This window comes from Schistocerca nitens, chromosome 5 (assembly GCF_023898315.1).
Source record: "Schistocerca nitens isolate TAMUIC-IGC-003100 chromosome 5, iqSchNite1.1, whole genome shotgun sequence".
In the NCBI taxonomy this organism is placed as follows: Eukaryota; Metazoa; Arthropoda; class Insecta; order Orthoptera; family Acrididae; genus Schistocerca; species Schistocerca nitens.
The window spans coordinates 581,107,168-581,129,055 of NC_064618.1; the positions used below are offsets into that span (position 1 = coordinate 581,107,168).

The following is a 21,888-nucleotide window of genomic DNA, read 5'->3' on the forward strand; positions in this document are numbered from 1 at the left end:
TAATATTGGAGACTCATTTACTTTGTTTTGTATGTCCACTCAATGTGACACGTGATTTTCATTATCGAACTCTGGTGATAATCGAGCTGTAGCAGTTAATCGTAAATATTGACAGTCAGTTGTTTGTTTACTAATGTAGCTATCTGTTACAAATGGTATCCAATATCTACTATCATCCTTACTAAAGTAAAGAAGATTTTCCTCAAAGTTTAAAATGACTTTATTCTCTAATAGCCAATCTAACCCGAATAAAATATCCCTATTGATATTCTTTACGACTAACAGTGTCTGACGAAAGGGGGTATTACCAATATTGCAGTTCACTTGGGTTTTGTATTTGACAACCTTACTTCTCATTCCAGTAGTACTAACTCTGTACACTCCAGTTACTGGTAACAGAGGTAAGTGATGTTTAGTCTGTAATGTGTTAAAGAATGTGCTAGAAATGAGTGACACCTCACTCTATGAGTCTATAAATATGTTAACTTCAAATCTTCACGTTTCCTACTATTATTGTCTGTGTATTATTGGTAGTTAAGTTTGGTTCTTCCAGTAACAACTATTCTTTTGTAGGTATTTTAGGTGTAACATTTCTATTATAAACCAGGCCTCCTAATGTATGTCTACGGCCTGGGCCCCAGCCCTTGTTCCAGATCGCACTGTTTTCCTCCTTAATAGTAATCACCGGTTGGTTACCAAATCAGGGTACTATGTTACCACTTTGTGCTCTATTATTACATGGCACAAATTCCTGCGAAGTTACTGGGTCTAAATTCAAAGGTGGATGTTTCTTCTGATAATTCTCGTTGCTATTATTCCTGTTACACTGGTGTACTCTAGCTAAGTTAGCCTCATGTCTTTTAAAGTTGTTATTACTAATCCTTTTGTAATTCTGATTTTCATTCTGGTGTACACTCTTGTTGTGGTCATTGTTTAAGGCATCTAGTGCATCCACAAAGGATAATAATTCTTCATCCATTTTCCACCCACTAAATACTATATCCTTCCTCGCGTAAATGGGCAATCTTCTTATTAAAATTTGAACTAACCCCTCTTCCTCCATTGGCTTATCTAAATATTTCGCTCGTGTTAAATGCCAGTTGAAATACTTTCTCATTGTTCCCCACATATTATTGTATACTTTGGGTCCCATAAGTCCGATAACAGGTTTTGCTGGGCACTTGCTGACAAATACTTCTCTATAAACTTCTTTTGAAAATCTTCCCAAGAGGAAGAGTTTTGATTGCTTACTGTACCCCACTCTGAGGCTTCCCCTAATAGATACCACACAGCAAATTCAATCTTTTTCGAATCCTCCCAGTTCTTAGGCAAGGCTTGGTTGAACCTTTTCAAAAAATGGATGGGATGTACTTCCCGTCTGGCTTAAACTTAGGGAATTGCCTAGATAACCCTGAATTGGCTCCCCATTGTAAATCCGTCATTACCTCACTAGTGAATACCACATTAGGAGAAGTCACTGTATTATCTATTTTGTCCTGAATAAGCTTGAATTCCTTCCATAAATTATCTATACCTCCCTTGGTATTGTTAAGTTCAGAAGACAGATTTGGCGACACATTGTCAGAGGTTACTCTCGCGGTCACTTTTAGGTCTTATCATTTCCTCTACCTGTTCCTCCAGGTTACTTATATTTATCATATCTGAAGTTCTTTCCGGCAGTTGTTCTTCCCGCGAACCATACGCGACTGGAACAGGAAAGGGAGGTAATGACAGTGGCACGTAAAGTGCCCTCTGCCACACACAGTTGGGTGGCTTGCAGAGTATGATTGTAGATGTAGATGTAGATGTTCTAGTTTCTCTTTAAAGTTTCGTTCCACGTTATCTGCTCAAGTATTGACACCTGCAATTTGCGATTGGACTAGTGGTAATAACTCATCCTGCTTCTCAACAATCTCTTTTAAAGTGTGTAATCTATGTTTTACAGCATCATATGTAACATTGCATACACTTTGAAGTGATCCTAATTTTCTGCCAAGTTGAGCTTCTACATTATTGTATTTATCTTCAATATCCAATTCTAACTTTTTAGCGAAGTCCTGAAATTGGTTACTCTGTGTCTGACTAAAATCGGTGAACGGTTGGTTTATATGACTGCTTTATGAACTAGTTAAAGAATCAAATTCAGTCTTCAAATTTCCCATACCTTCACATAAATTTCTAAATTCTTTCCTTTGTGGATCTACCTTAGCCCTTTGGGCTTTGATTAAATTTACTACTTCAGACCAGTCAGGCGCCTCCTTACTCACTTTCATTGCCATGGCTGGTTCTGAAGTTTCCCCAAATCTCTGTATATTATTCATATCTCTCTTAGTTTTTGATCTAGTAATCATCAAAAAAATTTCTACACTGAGTATAATAACTATACTAGCAGTCTATTATTCAACAGTTTCTTTTTAACTTTACACTCAAACAATTATTGTTTTGCGCTCACCCGGCATAGAGTTCTAGCGGCGTTGGTGAGTGGATGCGTAATCAGCGCCGGTGAACAGCACTGGCGCCGGTGCATCAAATGTTGGTTTCAGCGTTGGCGAGCGTATGTGGAATCAGCACCAATGATTAGCGACTGATGCTAGCGTCGTCGGACTTAGGCTGGTTTCCATGTCTGCGTCCCCGCGATGTGGGTGAGAGCCGCTTACTTACCACACCGGATCTTCTTTGATGAATTATTCTTGTCGTATTTCGTCTTAGTCTAATATGTTGGAATCTTCTCTCTTTCCTTTTACCATAATATCTTTCTTACGTCTTCTCTTTTACTGCATTTATTAATTCTCACTATTTGAACTTTTATGCCAGATCCAATTCATGAAACAGTTCTCTTGTCTTGTTATACCTGGTTGCTATGGCAAAGCATCATATCTCCTGGTTCGATTTCCTCACAAAATTCCCATTTTTACGAGTCTTTTTCACTGGTTGTCACATTCTAATACTTTAGACGACCTGGAGTGTGGTGCGAGATTGGATTGCATGCAAAATTCACACCTCTCTCACATCAGTTGACTTATGAGGTATGCACAGCTGGTCGTCTTCTCTGGATAACTGGCTACATCGATCTCCAAAAACTTCATCTCCGAAGAATACTGCTGGTTAACGGAATTTATCAGCCTCTCTCTCTCTCTCTCTCTCTCTCTCTCTCTCTCTCTCTCTCTCTCTCTCTTCCACTCATGAAAATAGTGGATACTCACAGAATACTTTTAGTTTAGTCTTGGTATATTTCAACTTCCACAAAGAACAAATTCATCACTTCTCACGTAAATATTCGAATGTTTGCAAGTCAACCGATTTGTCTAGCGTTAGACTCGATTAAATACATTTACAATAGCATAGTTTTTACAACCACATAATTTATGAACATGTCTTACTTCTAGCAAGTCCAACACGTGAAGTACAATTAACAACTTTTTCAACTGTTCCTCTTTTTTCTCGTTACAATGATCAACGATATAAAACACTATAAGAACTATAAACACTCCTTGTTCTTCCAATACTACTTCCGTGGCGCAAGCGGCAAACACTTGTCAATATCGTTTGACCGTCATGTCTAGCTCGTGCTCGTGATTTCTTTCCAGCCTGCACATACAAACAAGTGTCATGCAGTTTGTACGTTCTCTCTCACATATTTTTAAAATATCGTGTGTTCGAGACGGTAGAAGGACAAGTGGTTCTAGAATTTATGTGGAAATTCTCGAAGCACTACAAGGGTTGCCATCTACAGTTTGCTCCAACACATTACTGGCGCGACTTACAAATGTTCTAGAATTTTTTGAACAGACCTTGTAATTACTTTAAATTTGTGTGTAATTTAATATTTTTGTGTCTACCTCACTACATCAAAATGTAGATAAAGATATTTTATTTGTTTACTTTTCAGGTCAGAAGTTGTATGGAATATAAGAGCTTTGACTCAGTTCCAGTGGATCTTCACATTTCTCAATGACACACTAAGGCTATATATTAATTTTAATAAATGTACTGAAGATGGCATTGTTGAAGATCTGGACTTTATTTCGTATCTCACAGGTTTGCATCTTAGTTTATGAATCTGCATTGGAATGTACATTATTTGATCAAAAGTATCCGGACACCTGGCTGAAAATGACTTACAAGATTTTGGCGCCCTCCATCGGTAATGCCAGAATTTAATATGGAGTTCTCCCACCTTTAGCCTTGATGACAGCTTCTACTCTCGCAGGCTGGAAGGTTTCTTGGGGAATGGCACCCCGTTCTTTACAGAGTGCTGCACTGAGGAGAGGTATCGATGTCGGTCGGTGCATCCTGGCACGAAGTTGGTGTCCCAAACATCCCAAAAGTGTTCTATAGGATTCAGGTAAGGACTCTGTGCAGGCCAGTCCATTACAGGGATGTTATTGTTGTGTAACCACTCTGACACAGGCCGTGCATTATGAACAGGTGCTCGATCGTGTTGAAAGATGCAATCACCATATCCCTGATTTGCTCTTCAGCAGTGGGAAGCAGAAAGCTACATAAAACATCATTGTATGCCTGTGCTGTGATTGCACCACACAAAACAATAAGGGGTGCAAGCCCTCTCCATAAAAATCACGACCACACCATAACACCACTGCCTCCAAATTTTACTGTTGGCACTACACACGCTGGCAGATGACATTCACCAAGCATTTGCCATACTCACACCCTGCCATCGGATCACCACATTCGTCACTCCACATAACATTTTTCCACTGTTCAATCGTCCAATGTTCATGCTCCTTATACCAAGCGAGGCGTCGTTTGGCGTTTACCAGCATGATGTGTGGCTTATGAGCAGCCGCTCGACTATGAAATCCAAGTTTTCTCACCTCCCGCCTAACTGTCACGGTACTTGCAGTGGATCCTGATGCAATCTTGAATTCCTGTGTGATGGTCTGAATAGATGTCTGCATATTACACATTACAACCCTCTTCAACTGTTGGTGGTCTCTGTCAGTAAACATACGAGGTCAGCCTGTACACTTTTTTGCTGTATGTGTCCCTTCATGTTTTCACTTCACTATCACTTCGGAAACAGTGGACCTAGGGATATTTAGGAGTGTGGAAATCTCACGTACAGACGTATGACACAAATGACACCCAATCACCCGACGACGTTCAAAGTCTAAGTTCAGCAGAGCATCCCGTTCTGCTCTCTCATGATGTCTAATGACTACTGAGGTCACTTACATAGAGTACCTGGCAATAGGTAGCAGCACAATGCTCTTAATATGAAAACGTATGTTCTTGGGGGGTGTCCGGATACTTTTGATCACATAATGTATCGTTGAAAATAATTACTTATCATGTTTCTATCATACCTTTTGCCTAATTCTACTTGCATAGTTTATAAAGACTACTTGGTCACTACCTGGCTTTGCCTGGATAATTATTTATTCTATCTTCCAGCTGCCTGCTTGCTCGCTGTCCCTATTCCACCTACTCCTCATGCCCTTTACCTCACCCACCTGCCTCCTATACCCCACCCTCTCTGTCCATCTCTTCTTCCCTGTTCTTTTTCTCTGTTCTATTCTCTTCTATATTCTGTATGTTCTATCCTCTAGTCTCTGTCTGTCCTATCCTCCTCTAGTCTTTGTCTGTCCTATCCTCCTCTAGTCTTTGTCTGTCCATGTTGTGTCGCTCATACAGCATAGACACAATGAGGTAGCTAGGTGCACGCTAAACTAACGCAGACGGGCTTGAAGTTCTGGAACATGAGACTTATTAATGAATAAGAAGAAAAGTACGTAGATGTTACTTAACTTTTATTCTCTTGTTGGAATACATCTCTTGAATAGTAGTAAGCTATAAGCACTGATACAAATGGCGCCTTGCTAGGTAGTAGCTATGGACTAAGCTGAAGGCTATTCAATCTGTCTCTCGGCAAATGAGAGGAAGGTGTCGTACTTCTGGTCGCAAGCAATGTCGTCCGTACAACTGGGGGCGAGGTCTAGTCCGTGTCTTGTGACCTGCCATGTGGTGGCGCTAGGTTTGCGATTACACAGTGGCGACACGCGGGTCCGACATGTACTACAGGACCGCGGCCGATTTAAGTTACCACCTAGCAAGTGTGGTGTCTAGCGGTGACACCACAGTCCATATCCTACTCCCCTGTCAAAATCCTCCTCACTGTCTGTCCATCTCTTCCTCTCCCCTCTCTTTCTGCCTGTTCATATCCTCCTCTCCCCTCTCTGACTGCCTGTCCATATCCTCCTCTCCTCTCTCTGACTGCCTGTCCATATCCTCCTCTCCCCTCTCTGACTGCCTGTCCATATATTCCTCTCCCCTCTCTTTCTGCCTGTCCATATCCTCTTCTGTTTCCATCCATCTCCTCATCTCCCCGCTCTTTGTCCATCTCTTGCCCTTCCGTATCAGTCCATCTCTTCCCCTTCCATCTCTGTCCCCCTCCCCTCTCTGTCCATCTCTTCCTTTCCCCCCTCTCTGTCAGTCGCATCCTCTTCCCTCTCTGTGCCTTTGTCTTCATCTCCCATCTGTGTGTCCATGCCTTCCTTTCCTTTCCGTCCCATCTATTCTTCTCCCTTCCCTCTGTCCTAGTCTCTTCCCTCTGTCCTTCTCCCGTCCTTCTGTCCCTCTCTTCCTCCCGCCTCTCTGTGCCCTTCTCCTGCTTCCCACTCTTTCTGTCCATCTTGTCCTCTCCTCTTTCTGTCCTCCTCATCCACCCCCTTTAAGTTCCCCTCATCTGCCCCCTCTTTTTGCCTCTGTCCTCCTTCCTTATCTCTCAGTCCACCTCATATGTCATGCCCATCCTAATGGGAGTTAGGTTATTCTGTTATCAGATTACTACGTATGTAAAATAATCAAAATCGTCTGCACAAATCCTTGGAATTGACTAAGGATCCACTTTCCATGACATTTAATAGATTTGCCTATTCTTTCCCTTCATGACTGACTTAAGTCTTGTATGCCAGATTGTGCCGATAAAAAAGCTGTTTGTTGGGCAGTTGTACTGAATTCCTAAGAGACACCTGCAAAGTGCCAAGATATGGCTTGTTGTTATGTGCCCATTTAGTGGTGCTTGATGAGCACCATATTTCATGTAGCTACATAAGTAAATATGTAGCCCTGTTATCTCTACAATTGCAGGTCCTTGCCAGGAATATTTAATATTAATATCCAGATATGTTCTGATTAGTTTGGCAATGTAGTTTTACAATATCAGATCAGCTGTTATCAAAACATCAACCAGAGATGAATTTTTCTTTTACTTGACGATTGAGATGCATTTCACCTTAGACTTCCATTAAGCAATTTTTCAACATGTTTGATTGTTTGATACTTTCTTATGATTTCTTGCTTTCTTTTAACAAAATTTTAATGTATTGAAAAACTTATAATTCCTGTACATGGTAAATGTTGCCACATTAATAGTACAGCAGTAGCATATCTTTGGCTGCTTCCTACCTCATAGTGGTATAAAACATTTATTTTGTATAACAGTATTGGAAATTCTTTGATGGAGCAAAATGTAAGTAAGGGAAAGGTGACTACTCACCTAAAACAGATCAATGCGTGCAGCACAGAAACATGTAACAGAAAACAGCATTCACACTATCTTTCAAGCACTAGCTCTTTTCCTAGCAAAAGCACACACAAACAACTAAATAGACACCAAAAATCACACTCCTGTGGCATGAGTGTGCATTACTGGTGTGTGGATGTGTGTGTGAACATTACGTCCAGCCTTGTCGTCAAATATGGTGTTTCCATGAATCCATCTTACTAGGTTTGCTAGACAAATATTCAAATAAATCGTATTAATGAGTTTTATTTCACAAAAGTAAATGATAATACTTAATTCTGATGGTTACACAAAAGTGTCGCAAGTTAAAGGTGACATACAAAATAAGCAATGTTCTTCAGTATAAACAATCACAAGTCTGTGCTACATAGGTAGTTCAAGCGAAGTAACTACAGTTGACACTTCTATACAACTGTCTAATTTTGAAGCTACTATTCAAGTAGGTCATCACCCGTCAGTCACAGCACTTATGTCCTCTCCACGTAGGGGCCACTGCTGTTGCGTTGTCGTCCTTGTGAGGGGTCGCTCTGATGGAAACATCCCCCAGAAAACACCCAGAAGGGTACCCATCCACCTCCTGAGGCCCATAGCAAGAAGTTGAACCCATAGGTTGCTGCAGTGTGGGCGGGTCCAGCTCCATCAGTAGGGCGAGAGGAGGCAGAGACTCTGTCTCCATGTGGTCGACCGCGGTGTTATGATGACACCCTCTGGCGGCTGCTGTGACCACACTGTCCTCGGGGTCTGTGAATTTGTGGGAAGAGATGCAGAAGGATCACCATGCACGTGACTGGCGAATTTGGTTGTCATGTTGGCACTGCAATCCGTCTGGGCCTGATATGAGATATGCGCGTGTGCCAAGTCGCCAAGGATCTCGTCTCGCGCCCACTGTCTGCTCCACTGAAATCTCTGAAAAACACAATATCAAGCGTCGCAAGGCGATACTTGCGGCCTTCCTTTGGCACCGGATGCTGAAGAGGTTGGAGCAGTGTTCGATGGCTTCAGCCACGAAGCAATTCTGTCTGCGATGGTCCATCTCGTTGACACGAACAAGAGGAGGCAAGAATAGTTGCAATGCTTGATTCCTGGTGTGCATGTTGTGAAGTTTGGCCATCTGCTGCTTGAAGGTTCTGATAAAACATTCCTCTTCGCCATTAGACTGTTGATAGAACAGTGCACTAGTTAGATGCTGTATGCCATTGCGTTCACAGAATGTTTAAAATTCATTTGACTTGAACTGCGGACCATTATCCGCACTGTGATGTCAGGTAAACTTTCGAGGCAAAAAATTGAGGACAACGCCTGAACTGTGCTATGTGACATTGTCCAGTTCATTGGCACTGCAAAAGGAAACTTGCTATAAGAGTCTACCACAATCAGCAAATGAGTGTCTCAAAAAGGCCCTGCAAAGTCTATGTGCACACATTGCCATGATGATTGCGACTTAGGCCAAGCAGAGAATTTTTGTAGTGGAGCGGACTGATTTTCTGCACATGCGTGACACTGTGATGTCACCTTTTCATCTGTTCTATGTGTGTCCCGGGTGTGTACGGCCCAGGACAACCGGGAAAAACCCGGGATTTTTTTTTATTTTTTATTTTATCCCCCCTGTGATAATATCGGGGAATTTTTCGAAATTTAAGGAATTTTTCATTGTTTTCATTTTCAATTGAATTCTTGTAATTTTGGCTGATAAGAACTGATACTCTAACAAAGAATATTACTGTATACCGCAACTGTAGAGTAATACTGCACCAATAAAACACAAGTGAGAGAAAAAAGAAAACTTTTGCTGCAAAGGAAATGTGCCATTTACTACAACAAAACACCGTGTGCACACAAGCATCTGCCAACGGCAGAATGTATCATAGACCTTAGGACGAAGACTTATGCAGTACTTTACAACAAACTGCTTCCGATGAGCGTGACGTCACAACTGTTTCCATTAGGTTTGTTTCAGTAGTTGCCAGTAGGATCATGTGCTTGTGCAGTTGAGTCATCTTCTGGTATGTATGGCATTATACCATAATGAAGAACCAAACGTGCAAACATGAGATAGTACAGTACTGGTACTCAAAGAAAATTTACATCCCGAAAACAACACTGAAAAGTGTAATATCAGATTGGGGCCTACTTCATTGTGAATCTGGACGTACGAATAAGAACATGCATTCAAGCCGAATTATGCATTTTAGTATGGTTTATGAAATTCTGATGCTCGTGGAGTATGCTCTGATGGGCTATTTCTTTTATGACTTAATGTAAGATCTCTTAATGGTTTATACGTACGAACATGTGGGCTTCTTATGTCATCGTAGCTGGGCACATGCATTAACACCTGTTTTCTGGCGCTTTCTGGCAACTGCTGGAACGAACCTATTTCTAACTAACAGGTCTCGAAAAAATATTACAAATGGTGATTTGAAAAGCGTTATTTTCTTTCCTTTTACACAAAATGAATTATGTTATGTGTGAGAATGCACAATGAATTTTCTTAAGTCACAGAGCATTTGACTCGCATTTGAAACTTAACACCACAGCCTAATGTGATACTGTGCTTAGCACTTTGAGGACCAGCCACTTACAAGAATTGCGAGCTGAGAAGACAAAAGACAAGATATTTATGTCATTATTTTAATTTTTACAGGCACATTTAAAAGCTGTTGGCTGCATCACATGTCCTATGTTCTGAATATCTGCTGTCATCAGATGGCGAGATCACATGACATGATTTATGACTGGCCCAAAGTTATGCACTGTCGGGCGTGGCCGGCACTTGGATGGGTGACCATCCAGCCGCCATGCGCTGTTGCCATTTTTTGGGGTGCACTCAGCCTCGTGATGCCAGTTGAGGAGCTACTCGACCGAATAGTAGCGGCTCCGGTCAAAGAAAACTATCATAACGACCGGAAGAGCGGTGTGCTGACCACACGCCCCTCCTATCCGCATCCTCACCTGAGGATAATACGGCGGTTGGATGGTCCCGATGGGCTGCTTGCGGCCTGAAGACGGAATGCTTTTACAAGAGATCATCATAATCTGGATTTCAGTGCTTCGAAAACTAAAGAGCTGTGTTTGGTGGAATTCGAATTTATAGTTTCGTAATATATAAAAACAAAGATGATGTGACTTACCAAATGAAAGTGCTGGCAGGTCGACAGACACACAAACAAACACAAACATACACACAAAATTCAAGCTTTCGCAACAAACTGTTGCCTCATCAGGAAAGAGGGGAAGGAGAGGGAAAGACATCCTTTCGTCTTTCCCTCTCCTTCCCCTCTTTCCTGATGAGGCAACAGTTTGTTGCGAAAGCTTGAATTTTGTGTGTATGTTTGTGTTTGTTTGTGTGTCTATCGACCTGCCAGCGCTTTCGTTCGGTAAGTCACATCATCTTTGTTTTTACATATATTTTTCCCATGTGGAATGTTTCTCTCTCTCTCTCTCTCTCTCTCTCTCTCTCTCTATATATATATATATATATATATATATATATATATATATATATATATATATATATATATATATAAAAAGAAAGATGATGAGACTTACCAAACAAAAGCGCTGGCAGGTCGATAGACACACAAAAAAACACAAACACACACACAAAATTCTAGCTTTCGCAACCAACGGTTGCTTCGTCAGGAAAGAGGGAAGGAGAGGGAAAGATGAAAGGATATATATATATATAAATAAAATTCAAGCATTCGCAACAAACAGTTGCTTCATCAGGAAAGAGGGAAGGAGAGGGAAAGACGAAAGGATGTGGGTTTTCAGGGAGAGGGTAAGGAGTCATTCCAATCCCGGGAGCGGAAAGACTTACCTTAGGGGGAGAAAAGGACAGGTATACACTCGCACACACACACACATATCCATCCACACATACGTATGTGTGTCTATCAACCTGCCAGCGCTTTTGTTTGGTAAGTCTCATCATCTTTGAATATGTCTGCTTGTGTCTGTATATGTGTGGATGGATATGAGTGTGTGTGCGAGTGTGTACCCGTCCTTTTTTCCCCCTAAGGTAAGTCTTTCCGCTCCCGGGATTGGAATGACTCCTTACCCTCTCCCTTAAAACCCACATCCTTTCGTCTTTCCCTCTCCTTCCCTCTTTCCTGACAAAGCAACTGTTGATTGCGAAAGCTAGAATTTTGTGTGTATGTTTGTGTTTGTTTGTGTGTCTATCGACCTGCCAGCGCTTTCGTTTGGTAAGTCACATCATCTTTGTTTTTAGATATATTTTTCCCACGTGGAATGTTTCCCTCTATTACACAGGGTTATTACACATGATTGAAGCGATTTCATAGCTCTACAATAACTTTATTATTTGAGATTTTTTCACAATGCTTTTCACACACATACAAAAACTCAAAAAGTTTTTTTAGGCATTCACAAATGTTCGATATGTGCCCCTTTAGTGATTCGGCAGACATCAAGCCGATAATCAAGTTCCTCCCAAACTCGGTGCAGCATGTCCCCATCAATGAGTTCGAAAGCATCGTTGATGCGAGCTCGCAGTTCTGGCACGTTTCGTGGTAGAGGAGGTTTAAACACTGAATCTTTCACATAACCCCACAGAAAGAAATCGCATGGGATCGTGGAGGCCATAACATGAATTGCTGATCATGATCTCCACTACGACCGATCCATCGCTTTTGCAATCTCCTGTTTAAGAAATGCCGAACATCATGATGGAAGTGCGGTGTTGAAAGATGAAGTCGGCGCTGTCGGTCTCCAGTTGTGGCATGAGCCAATTTTCCAGCATGTCCAGATATACGTGTCCTGTAACGTTTTTTCACAGAATAAAAAGGGGCTGTAGACTTTAAACCGTGAGATTGCACAAAACACGTTAACTTTTGGTGAATTGCGAATTTGCTGAAACGAATGCGTGAGGATTCTCTATTGCCCAGATTCACACATTGTGTCTGTTCACTTCACCATTAAGAAAAAATGTTTCTTCATCACTGAAAACAAGTTTGGCACTGAACACATCCTCTTCCATGAGCTGTTGCAACCGCGCCGAAAATTCAAAGCGTTTGTCTTTGTCATCGGGTGTAAGGGCTTGTAGCAATTGTAAACGGTAAGGCTTCTGCTTTAGCCTTTTCCATAAGATTTTCCAAACTGTCGGCTGTGGTACATTTAGCTCCCTGCTTGCTTTATTCGTCGACTTCCGCGGGCTACGCGTGAAGCTTGCCCGCACGCGTTCAACCGTTTCTTCGCTCACTGCAGGCCGACCCATTGATTTCCCTTACAGAGGCATCCAGAAGCTTTAAACTGCGCATACCATCGCCGAATGGAGTTCGCAATTGGTGAATCTTTGTTGAACTTCGTCCTGAAGTGTCATTGCACTGTTATGACTGACTGATGTGAGTGCATTTCAAGCACGACATACACTTTCTCGGCTCCTGTCGCCATTTTGTCTCACTGCGCTCTCGAGCGCTCTGGCGGCAGAAACCTGAAGTGCGGCTTCAGCCGAACAAAACTTTTATGAGTTTTTCTACGTATCTGTAGTGTGTCGTGACCATATGTCAATGAATGGAGCTACAGTGAATTTATGAAATCGCTTCAATCATTTGTAATAGCCCGCGACTGTAATGTAAGTACTGTCATTGGTTTTTTTGTAATAAAACTCATTATCATTAATAAGATTTGTTCGAACAGGGTATATATGTATATATATATATTAGTTATCTGCTATGTATATATATATATCCCTTGTCCGCGTATACACCCTGTTCGAACAAATCTTCTTAATGATAATGAGTTTTATTACAAAAAAACCAATGACAGTACTTACATTTCACAACCAAACAGAAGTCACACAAGCGAAGGGCGACATACAAAATAAGCAATGTTCTTCAGTATAAATTGTGGTGTCACCGCCAGACACCACACTTGCTAGGTGGTAGCCTTTAAATCGGCCGCGGTCCAGTAGTATACGTCGGACCCGCGTGTCGCCACTATCAGTGGTTGCAGACCGAGTGCCGCCACACGGCAGGTCTAGAGAGACTTCCTAGCACTCGCCCAGTTGTACAGCCGACTTTGCTAGCGATGGTTCACTGACAAAATACGCTCTCATTTGCCGAGACGATAGCATAGCCTTCAGCTACGTCATTTGCTACGACCTAGCAAGGCGCCATTATCAATTGCTATTTATCTTGTGATGCATGTACCGTCAGACCAATGTTCACCAATTATGGATTAAAGTTAAGTATTCCAGAAGCTACGTACCTTTTTTACTAGTCTCATTCCGTGTCCTGTTCCAGACCTCACGCCAGCCTGCATGAGCTTAAACGCGTGCCTTTCCAGCTTCCTCTCATTGTGGGTTGGCGCTCTGGCCAATCCACAACATAAATAATCACAAGTCTGTGCTACATAGGCAGTATAAGCGAAGCAACTATAGGTGACACTTCTATATAAGTGTCTAATTTTGAATCTACTATTCAGCTGGGTCATCGCCAGTCAGTCACGGCGCTCATGTCCTCTCCACATAGGGGCCGCTGCTGTTGCATTGTTGTCCTGGTGAGGGGTCGGTCAGCGTGCGATTGGCTGATGTCTTCTCACAGCCATCTCTGCTCTATCATTCCTGGCTGGTGTGCCAGCACTTGACTTTATGTCATAACAGTGAACGTGCGCGCTTTTGCCAGAAAAAGAGCAACTGCTCAAAAGATAGTGTGAAAGTTGTTTTCTGTGTTGTGTTTCATTGCTCCACGCACCAGATTCAGATTCTTTATTTGCCATTCACCACATTTTGTAAAATAGGCTCTATAGTGATGTCAAGATACATAAGAAGTTATTATATTAGTTTGTGTTTACATTACAAGTACAAATTATTTATGCTACATTAATCAAATGAATAGCATTGCAATCATAGGCTTAAAACTCAATATCTATGTTATAAGTATCCAAGAATTCTGTAAGACTATGGTATGGATTGTCTATGAACCATTTGTGCAGTTTACTTTTAAAATTATTGAAAGCTGTATTGAGTGCAGTATGTGGTAATTTGTTAAATAATTCAAACAGTTCACTTTGTGAGAGTTGCGTGTTTTTGTCAGCCTATGTCTAGATTTGTCAATACGCTCGTTGTTTCTGGTGCCATGAAAGTGTATGTTCTCTCTGGTGTTAAATTTTGTTCTGTTCTTTTTAGCATATATGAGTGATGCACAAATATAAAGACTTATCACTGTCATTTTTTCATTTTGATGAATAAGGGACGGCAGTGTTCCCTTGGACCAACAGTGCACATTATTCGTAGCACCTTTTCTTGCAACAGTTGTACATCATTGACATGACATGAGTGGCCCCATAGTAACAGCCCATAAGATATATCAGACTGAAAAATTTCAAAGTAAGCTGTTCTGAGATATTTGTTACTCACTAGATCAAACAGTTTCCAGATGATGTAGGACACCCTTGATAACTTTTTGCAGACCTGGATTATATGCAGACCTGGTTGATATTGGGTTGCCAGTTAAGTTTGGAATCATTGTGTATTCCAAGCAGTTTTATGGATTTTGGTTCTACCTCTTTAGTCAGTCCCAACTGCAGATGTTGAGTTTTCTCTGGATTACATAGAAGTTTGTTAGCCGAGAACCAGTTTAGTGTTAAGGTGAGAGAGTCCTGTGATTTCTGGTGTAACTTTGATAAATCTCAATCTGTGCTGATTAAGGTTGTATCATCCACATAGCAGGTAACTGACTCAGGCCCAACATAAGATGGCAAATCATTAATTGCAACAAAGAAGAAGAAAGGACCAAGGACAGAGCCCTGATGTATACCAGATGTGACACTATTCATAGAAGAGTGTCTATTTTGAATTGACACAAATTGTTTTCTGTTATTTAGATAAGAGTTGATTATTTCTAAATCTGTGTTATTTATACCATAATACTACAGTTTGGCTAGTGTGTGTCAAAGGGGATTCAATCAAATGCCTTACTCAGATCACAAGGTCCAAGTGAGACTGTTTGTTTATTTTCAAATTCAGTTAATGTCTGATCAACTATTTCAAGGACTGCAGAGGTGGTGTTTTTCCCTTGTCAAAAACCATGCTGTCTATTACAGAAGAGGTCAAACCTTTCCAAATAGTTTCTTGGTTGTTTGTGGAAAAGATTGGTACAATAGACACTGCTCTATAGTTTTTAGGTAGGTATTTCCCCCTTTTTGTATATAGGTATAACTTTGGAGATTTTGAGCTGTTCAGGGAAAACTCCAACTTCTAGGCGTTTATTCATAATAAAAGCAAGTGGATTGCAAATTAGGTGTATTGTCCTTTTTATTATGTAGTTAGATAGCTAGTAGTAGTCCATGCTTTTCAAGTTTGAAAATTTTGTAACAATCTTTATTATATCTGTGGGTGCGACAGGGTCCCAGTGAAATTCATGTCATTTAGGTGGCTGATCAGCAAGTATGTCAATTGCTGGTATGTCTGACTGTTCAGTTTTTTATTTTAATTTATTTACTATATTTATTGAGCTCAAGTAGAACATCTTGTGTTTGGGTAAAAGTATGTTCTTGTTTTATAATATCCCAAACAGCCTTGCACTTGTTTGGGGCTCCTTCTACACAGTTTTCACAGGCAGCTTGTTTGGTTAAGGTTGACTTTGTAATGTTTTTTTACATTTCAGGTAATCTTTGTAATAAGTATCATTTTGTTTTGCCCCACGTTTGCCATTGTTTTTGTGTTTTCTACAGTTAGAGCTTGAGATTTTCGTGCCTAACAAGTGGACTACACATAAATTTTTAAATGAGAAATGGAATCCAATTCTATCAACTAGTTTAAAAGTTTCTGAAATGTTCAAATTTGATGGTAGTAAACTATACATGATATTTTTGCAACATTTTATTACTGTAATTTTCGTTAAATATTTGTAACTGGGTTAAGATATTGGTGCAATAATATAAACATATTACTGTCTTCCATTATAATTTCATTTTGTAATTAAAATAATTTATTTCATGCTAGTGTAATATTATGTACCAGTAAGAATTCCATGGCATTAATAGACACGAGTATTTTTGAAGCCTTTTCAGAAACTTTGTGACAGCTACAGTCATTGTGTTGCAAGAGTTGCAAAATATTGTGATTTTGAAATCTTTAGTGACAGACACCTATGTTTCACTATGGCCACATACAACAGTTGTATTCACTCAAATTTGCAGTTAGTACAACTTCTACATACATCTAGAAATTTTAAAATCTCTGTCACTGTTAATGAACCTTCCCCACAACTGCCATGTACTGAGATGTGCATGTTGTTGACCACGTAAGGTCATCAACGAAGAAAGAGTTGAGAAGGAATTAATAAGCAGTCAATCAGCTAACAGAATCAGGATGCTATGGTGATGAACAACACACCAGTGCATCCATAATTTTTGTATCAATTTTATTTTGAGGTGCTTGTAAGTTCAGTCATGATGTAAAGTATTAAAACTTTTTTGGGGGCAAAGAAATTTCTTGGTAATGATTTCTAATAAGCTGAGAATTCAAAACAAATTTTAGCTGCTGTCGTTTTGAGAAGGTCTAATAATTTACTCAAAATGGTAACAACTCGTAAAAACTCTCAAGTCTTAAATTGGCGTGTTCTTGCTCAGGGTTTTCATTTGTTTTCTGACAACTCCAGCGAGTTGACAAGTTTGTGATCCCAGGCTCAAAGTCAGTGTTGTGTTATGTAATTAATACTGTTTTGTTTCAGTGAATGGTACACTGTGATACATTTTTGAATAGGTCTTTAGGAGAGCAAATGAATTACCAAATAAAGTACAGGGTGTCATTTAAAAAAGTCATACCGCTGTTCATATCTTTGTAAAAAACAAAGCTACAACGAAGGCAATCATGCTGATTGATGTCCCCCTGACGGCTAAAGAACAATTGCTTGAAACATTTTGTAATTTGCTTCTGGACAAACATTTATTTAGGGTGGTAAAGATAAATGGGACACCCTGTATAACCCACTCATAGTCCTAGCCGTTTACATGCTTACTCAATTTATTGTAACTTTTCTCCTTTTGAGTGAAATTACCTAATGACTAAATTTTAATTTATTAACATTAAATGTGTCTTAAATCATGACTACTTCTGAAAGACAATTAGTTCTGAATTCTTATTTATTATATATGTTTTGCCCCCCTTACAAAAGGATTTCAGTGTAATTTATAAAATATTAGAAAATTATGAAATATCCATCCCCTATATTACATGCTAAATATCTTCTTTTTTTCACCTAATTTATTTTACTTCATGCATCATAGTGAAGGATGAATGAGACTGCAAAGTTCACTGGAAGCCTTTGAGAGAATTGCATCTTATAGTCTCCACCTCCTCCTATCTCTCTCTCTCTCTCTCTCTCTCTCTCTCTCTCTCTCTCTTTCTCTCTCTCTCTCTCTTTCAGAATCAGTTGTGCATATTCACAGATAGTCTCTAGAACAGTCTAGAGCAAGCTGTACAAGTACTGTCCCATGTGGCACAGGTCCCTGCAAATGCCCATTGGCTTACCTGTGGACAACGCGTTCTGTGTATATGTGAGTCACTTGTTCACATCTGCGTGTGGACACTCGGCTGGCTGCCACGTGCACCAGGCTGCCTGCATGCAGCCACATGCACCTTCTCTGCAGTATTTTTACATTGTGTTCCCCATATTGACCATCTGAGTTAGTAAGTATTTCCATACCTTAAACTGTGCAACCTTCTGAGTGATACATTTCCTAATGGATAAGTGCCTCTTTGTGAACTTTACTCAGGGTTTGAACACTTACTGTTCTTAATGTATTGCTCATCAACATCTACGTCTGTGTACATACTCCACAAGCCACTATACAGGATTTGGCGGATGTTGCCTTATACCACTACTAGTCATTCTGTTTCATGTTCCACTCGCAAATTGAGTGATGGAAAACGATTGTCCATATGGCTATGCGCACTGTAGCAGAGAGGGACTGCATGCTGGGAAGCTGTTGCAGCGCTGCTTCGTGCCCATTTGTAGGGGGTCCAGGGAGTGACGCGGCAGCAGGCAGGCTCGCTTGACGAGGTGGCCGACAAACGCGCAAGCCGGCCGATCTGCTAGCTTTCTCAAACGATTTGAAAGAAACTACTTAGCAGAGAAAAAATTGATCCTCACGCATCTTGTAGCTTTATTCGTCAGTTTCGTGATGAACTAATTTCTTGTATCTCGTCTTCATGGTCCTTACATGAAATGTAATTTCGTAGCAGTTGAACGTTCTGCAGTCAACCATAATATGATACCATAATATTTTCTAAATTTTCACTATAACGTTTCACAAAAAGAATAACTAGTTCCCTCGAGTGACTCCCACTTGATTTCATTAAGCATTTCTATAATGTTCATGTGTTGGTCGACCTACTGATAAAAAATCTAGCAGGGTGCCTCTGAATTGATCCGATGCCTTCCTTTAAGCTGGCCTAATGGTGAACCCAAATGCTCAAGCAGCATTCAGAAATAGAATACACTAATGTTTCATGTGCATTATCCTTTATAGGTGAGCAACATTTCCTTAGTATTCTCCCAGTAAACCAAAGTCAACCATTCGCCTTCCCAACTACCAATCTTAAATGCTCATTCTGTTTCATATTACTATCATTGTCAAGCCTAAATATTTTTCATGACTGTGTCAAGCAGCAAACCACCATTACTGTATTCAAACATTAAAGGTTTGTTTTTCTTACTCATCTTTGTGAACTTACAGCTTTTTACATTTAGAGGAAGCTGCTACTCATCATATCAAATGGAGATTCTTCCAGTCATCTAACAATGATACTTTCCCATACACTACATCATCAGTAGACGACCACAGATTTCTGCTCTCCCTGACCAACAGATCATTTATTTTATGGTGGATAAGAGTAGTCCTATCACACTTCCCTGTGACATTGCTGACAATACCCTTGTGTCTGAAGAAAAAACATCTTCAAGGACAACACACTGGGTACTAATTCTGAAGAAATCTTCAAGTCACTCATTTATATGGGAACCTATTCTGCATGCTCAGACTTTTATTAACAGCATGTACTGGGCACCTTGTCAAACACTTTCTGGGAATCGAAATATGGGTGTGCCTGTTGCAAATGATCTGCAGCTTGACTGATATTGTGCGAGAAAGAGGCAAGCTGAGCTTTGCATGAGTGATGCTTTATAAAACCATACTCATTAGTAGACCGTAGCTTTTCTGTCTCAAGAAAATTTATTACATTCAAACTTACATACGCTAAAGGATCCTGCAGCAAACTGATGTTAGGAATATTGGCCTCAAATTTTGTGGGTCTGTTATTTTACCCTTCTTATACATGGGAGTCACCTGCACTTTTTTGCAGTTGTTTAGAACTTTGCACTGCCATGAAATTTATGGTAATTGTAAACTAATTAAGCGGCCAGTGCCAAAGAGCACTTTCTGTAAAACCGAATTGCAATTCCATCCTGACTTGCTGATTAACTTACTATCAGCTATTTCAGTTGCTTCTCAACACCAGGGATTCCTATTTCCACGTCCTCCATACAGTGTTATGTCTGTATGATCCTCGTACGTAAATGATTTTTAAAACATGAAATTTAAAACTTCAGGTTTTCTTCTGTTCTATTCCATTGCTACAACAGACTGGTTGATGAATGACTGAATAGAAGCCTTTTATTTGCCTAGCGATTTTACATAAGACCAGAGTGCTTCCTCTCGAACTATGCATGCAACTTGCTCATTTTTCATAAATCACAATTTTTTCTTATTATAAAGTAAAACTGTTCACACATACCAAATTAGTGTGTTCTCTGAACTGTTCAAGTTTTGTCTATGTCAAAGATTATCTAATTTCAGTTTGCCAACAATTTGGCCCATATATGAGCCTCCCATTGAAAATCTTCCTCCCACTTCCAAAATCAAGAAACAGTTGATTCTGCTCCTTAACTTGACTGCTTGTTCTCCGCTTTTCCTGTATCAGACTAGAAACAGAGCAGTGTTTATAGGATTGAATTCACTTTGGGAAAGAAGGCAAGGGAGCGGAGGGAGGGGGGGCATATCGTTTTCCATCCTTGGTGATCTAAGTAATGAGTGAAAGGCCTGAGAGAGGGTCTAGACCTCATTTTGTCATGTCCTGATATGAGGAATAATCCACCCATTACCCTTCTTATCCTTCCCACAGTGATATTCTGCCACCATCTGAACCTATGCTGTAGTCATGTCCATCCCTACTCCACACCTCCTCCCAGCCCATTGCTTCATGGCTCATATCACTCCAGTAGATCCAAATGCAAGTCTTGTCCCATACATCCTCCCACCTCCAGTTCAGTTGCAGGTGTCTCCTATCCCATCAGAGGGAAGGCTACCTGTGAAAGCAGTCATGGATCTACGACCTAAACTGCAACCACTGCACTGTTTTCTAAATGGGCATGACAACTAAAAACTTGTCTGTTCATGTCAATGACCATTGACAAACTGTGCCCACTGTAATGACTGCTTCACAGTTTGCGCCATCTCCTACAAACACCAGCTTTTCTTAATTGAGCAGGTGGGAACCCTCCCTGCCATGTAATCCTACATCCCTGCAACTCACATGGCTTTGACCTTCACTAGTCACTGTCCTTCACCTACCTATCTCCTTCCCTGCTCATACTCTAGCACTAAACAACATTAGGTTCCACCAACATACCTACATGTCTTTTCCCCCCTTCTCTGCTTCTCCCCTTCCCCTTTCCTTCTTCTCTCCTTCTCTACCCTCCTCCCACCACCTCCCCACATCTGATATCAAACCTCCCAATGTCCCCATCTCCTCCCTGCATGTTCACACAAACAGCAGTACACCTCCCCCCACCCCTACCCTGCTATCCCTCCCAACCCCACCGTCCTGCATACCCCCACCATCCACACAAGATTGCTTCTCTCATGAGGTACTGTTGCTGTACACAGTTGGGCCACACTGGCCAGCGGCAGTGGTAATGCATGAGAGAGTTGTGCTTTGTAAGTATACATATGTTCCCTATTTCAGGAGGAGACCTTTTGGCCGAAAGCTAAAATGTATAGCATCTTTTCAATGTGTCTGTGTGCAACACAATGTCTCCTCTGTATAGTGAGTAACGATCTATCCTTTCCATAATACTGTCATTATTCCATCCTGGACTTACCATTATTTGATTTTTTTCTGTATAAAATTTCATCCATTATATAGTGTTAACAACCCGTATCAAAAAATTTTAATTTTATTTTTAATTACAAAATTAATTTTTGAACTAACATTTATATGTAATCTTGACTTAACGTTGAACATTATTCATCTGTCATTACTAGGATAAGCAATTTAGAAAAGGAATTTCAGAAACTGGTGACATACTGATTTT

General features: G+C 40.5%; 1 protein-coding gene across 2 annotated transcripts in view; it reads left to right on the plus strand.

Annotated features, from left to right (window-relative positions):
• The window catches only part of LOC126259948 (uncharacterized), a 279,616-nt gene that overhangs the window by 158,118 nt on the left and 99,610 nt on the right, over window positions 1-21,888 (plus strand). For both annotated transcript variants that reach the window (XM_049957053.1, XM_049957051.1), the window contains exon 9: window positions 3,890-4,038. In XM_049957053.1, coding sequence (XP_049813010.1) covers window positions 3,890-4,038 — 149 coding nt within the window. The remainder of the gene's footprint in view (window positions 1-3,889; window positions 4,039-21,888) is intronic.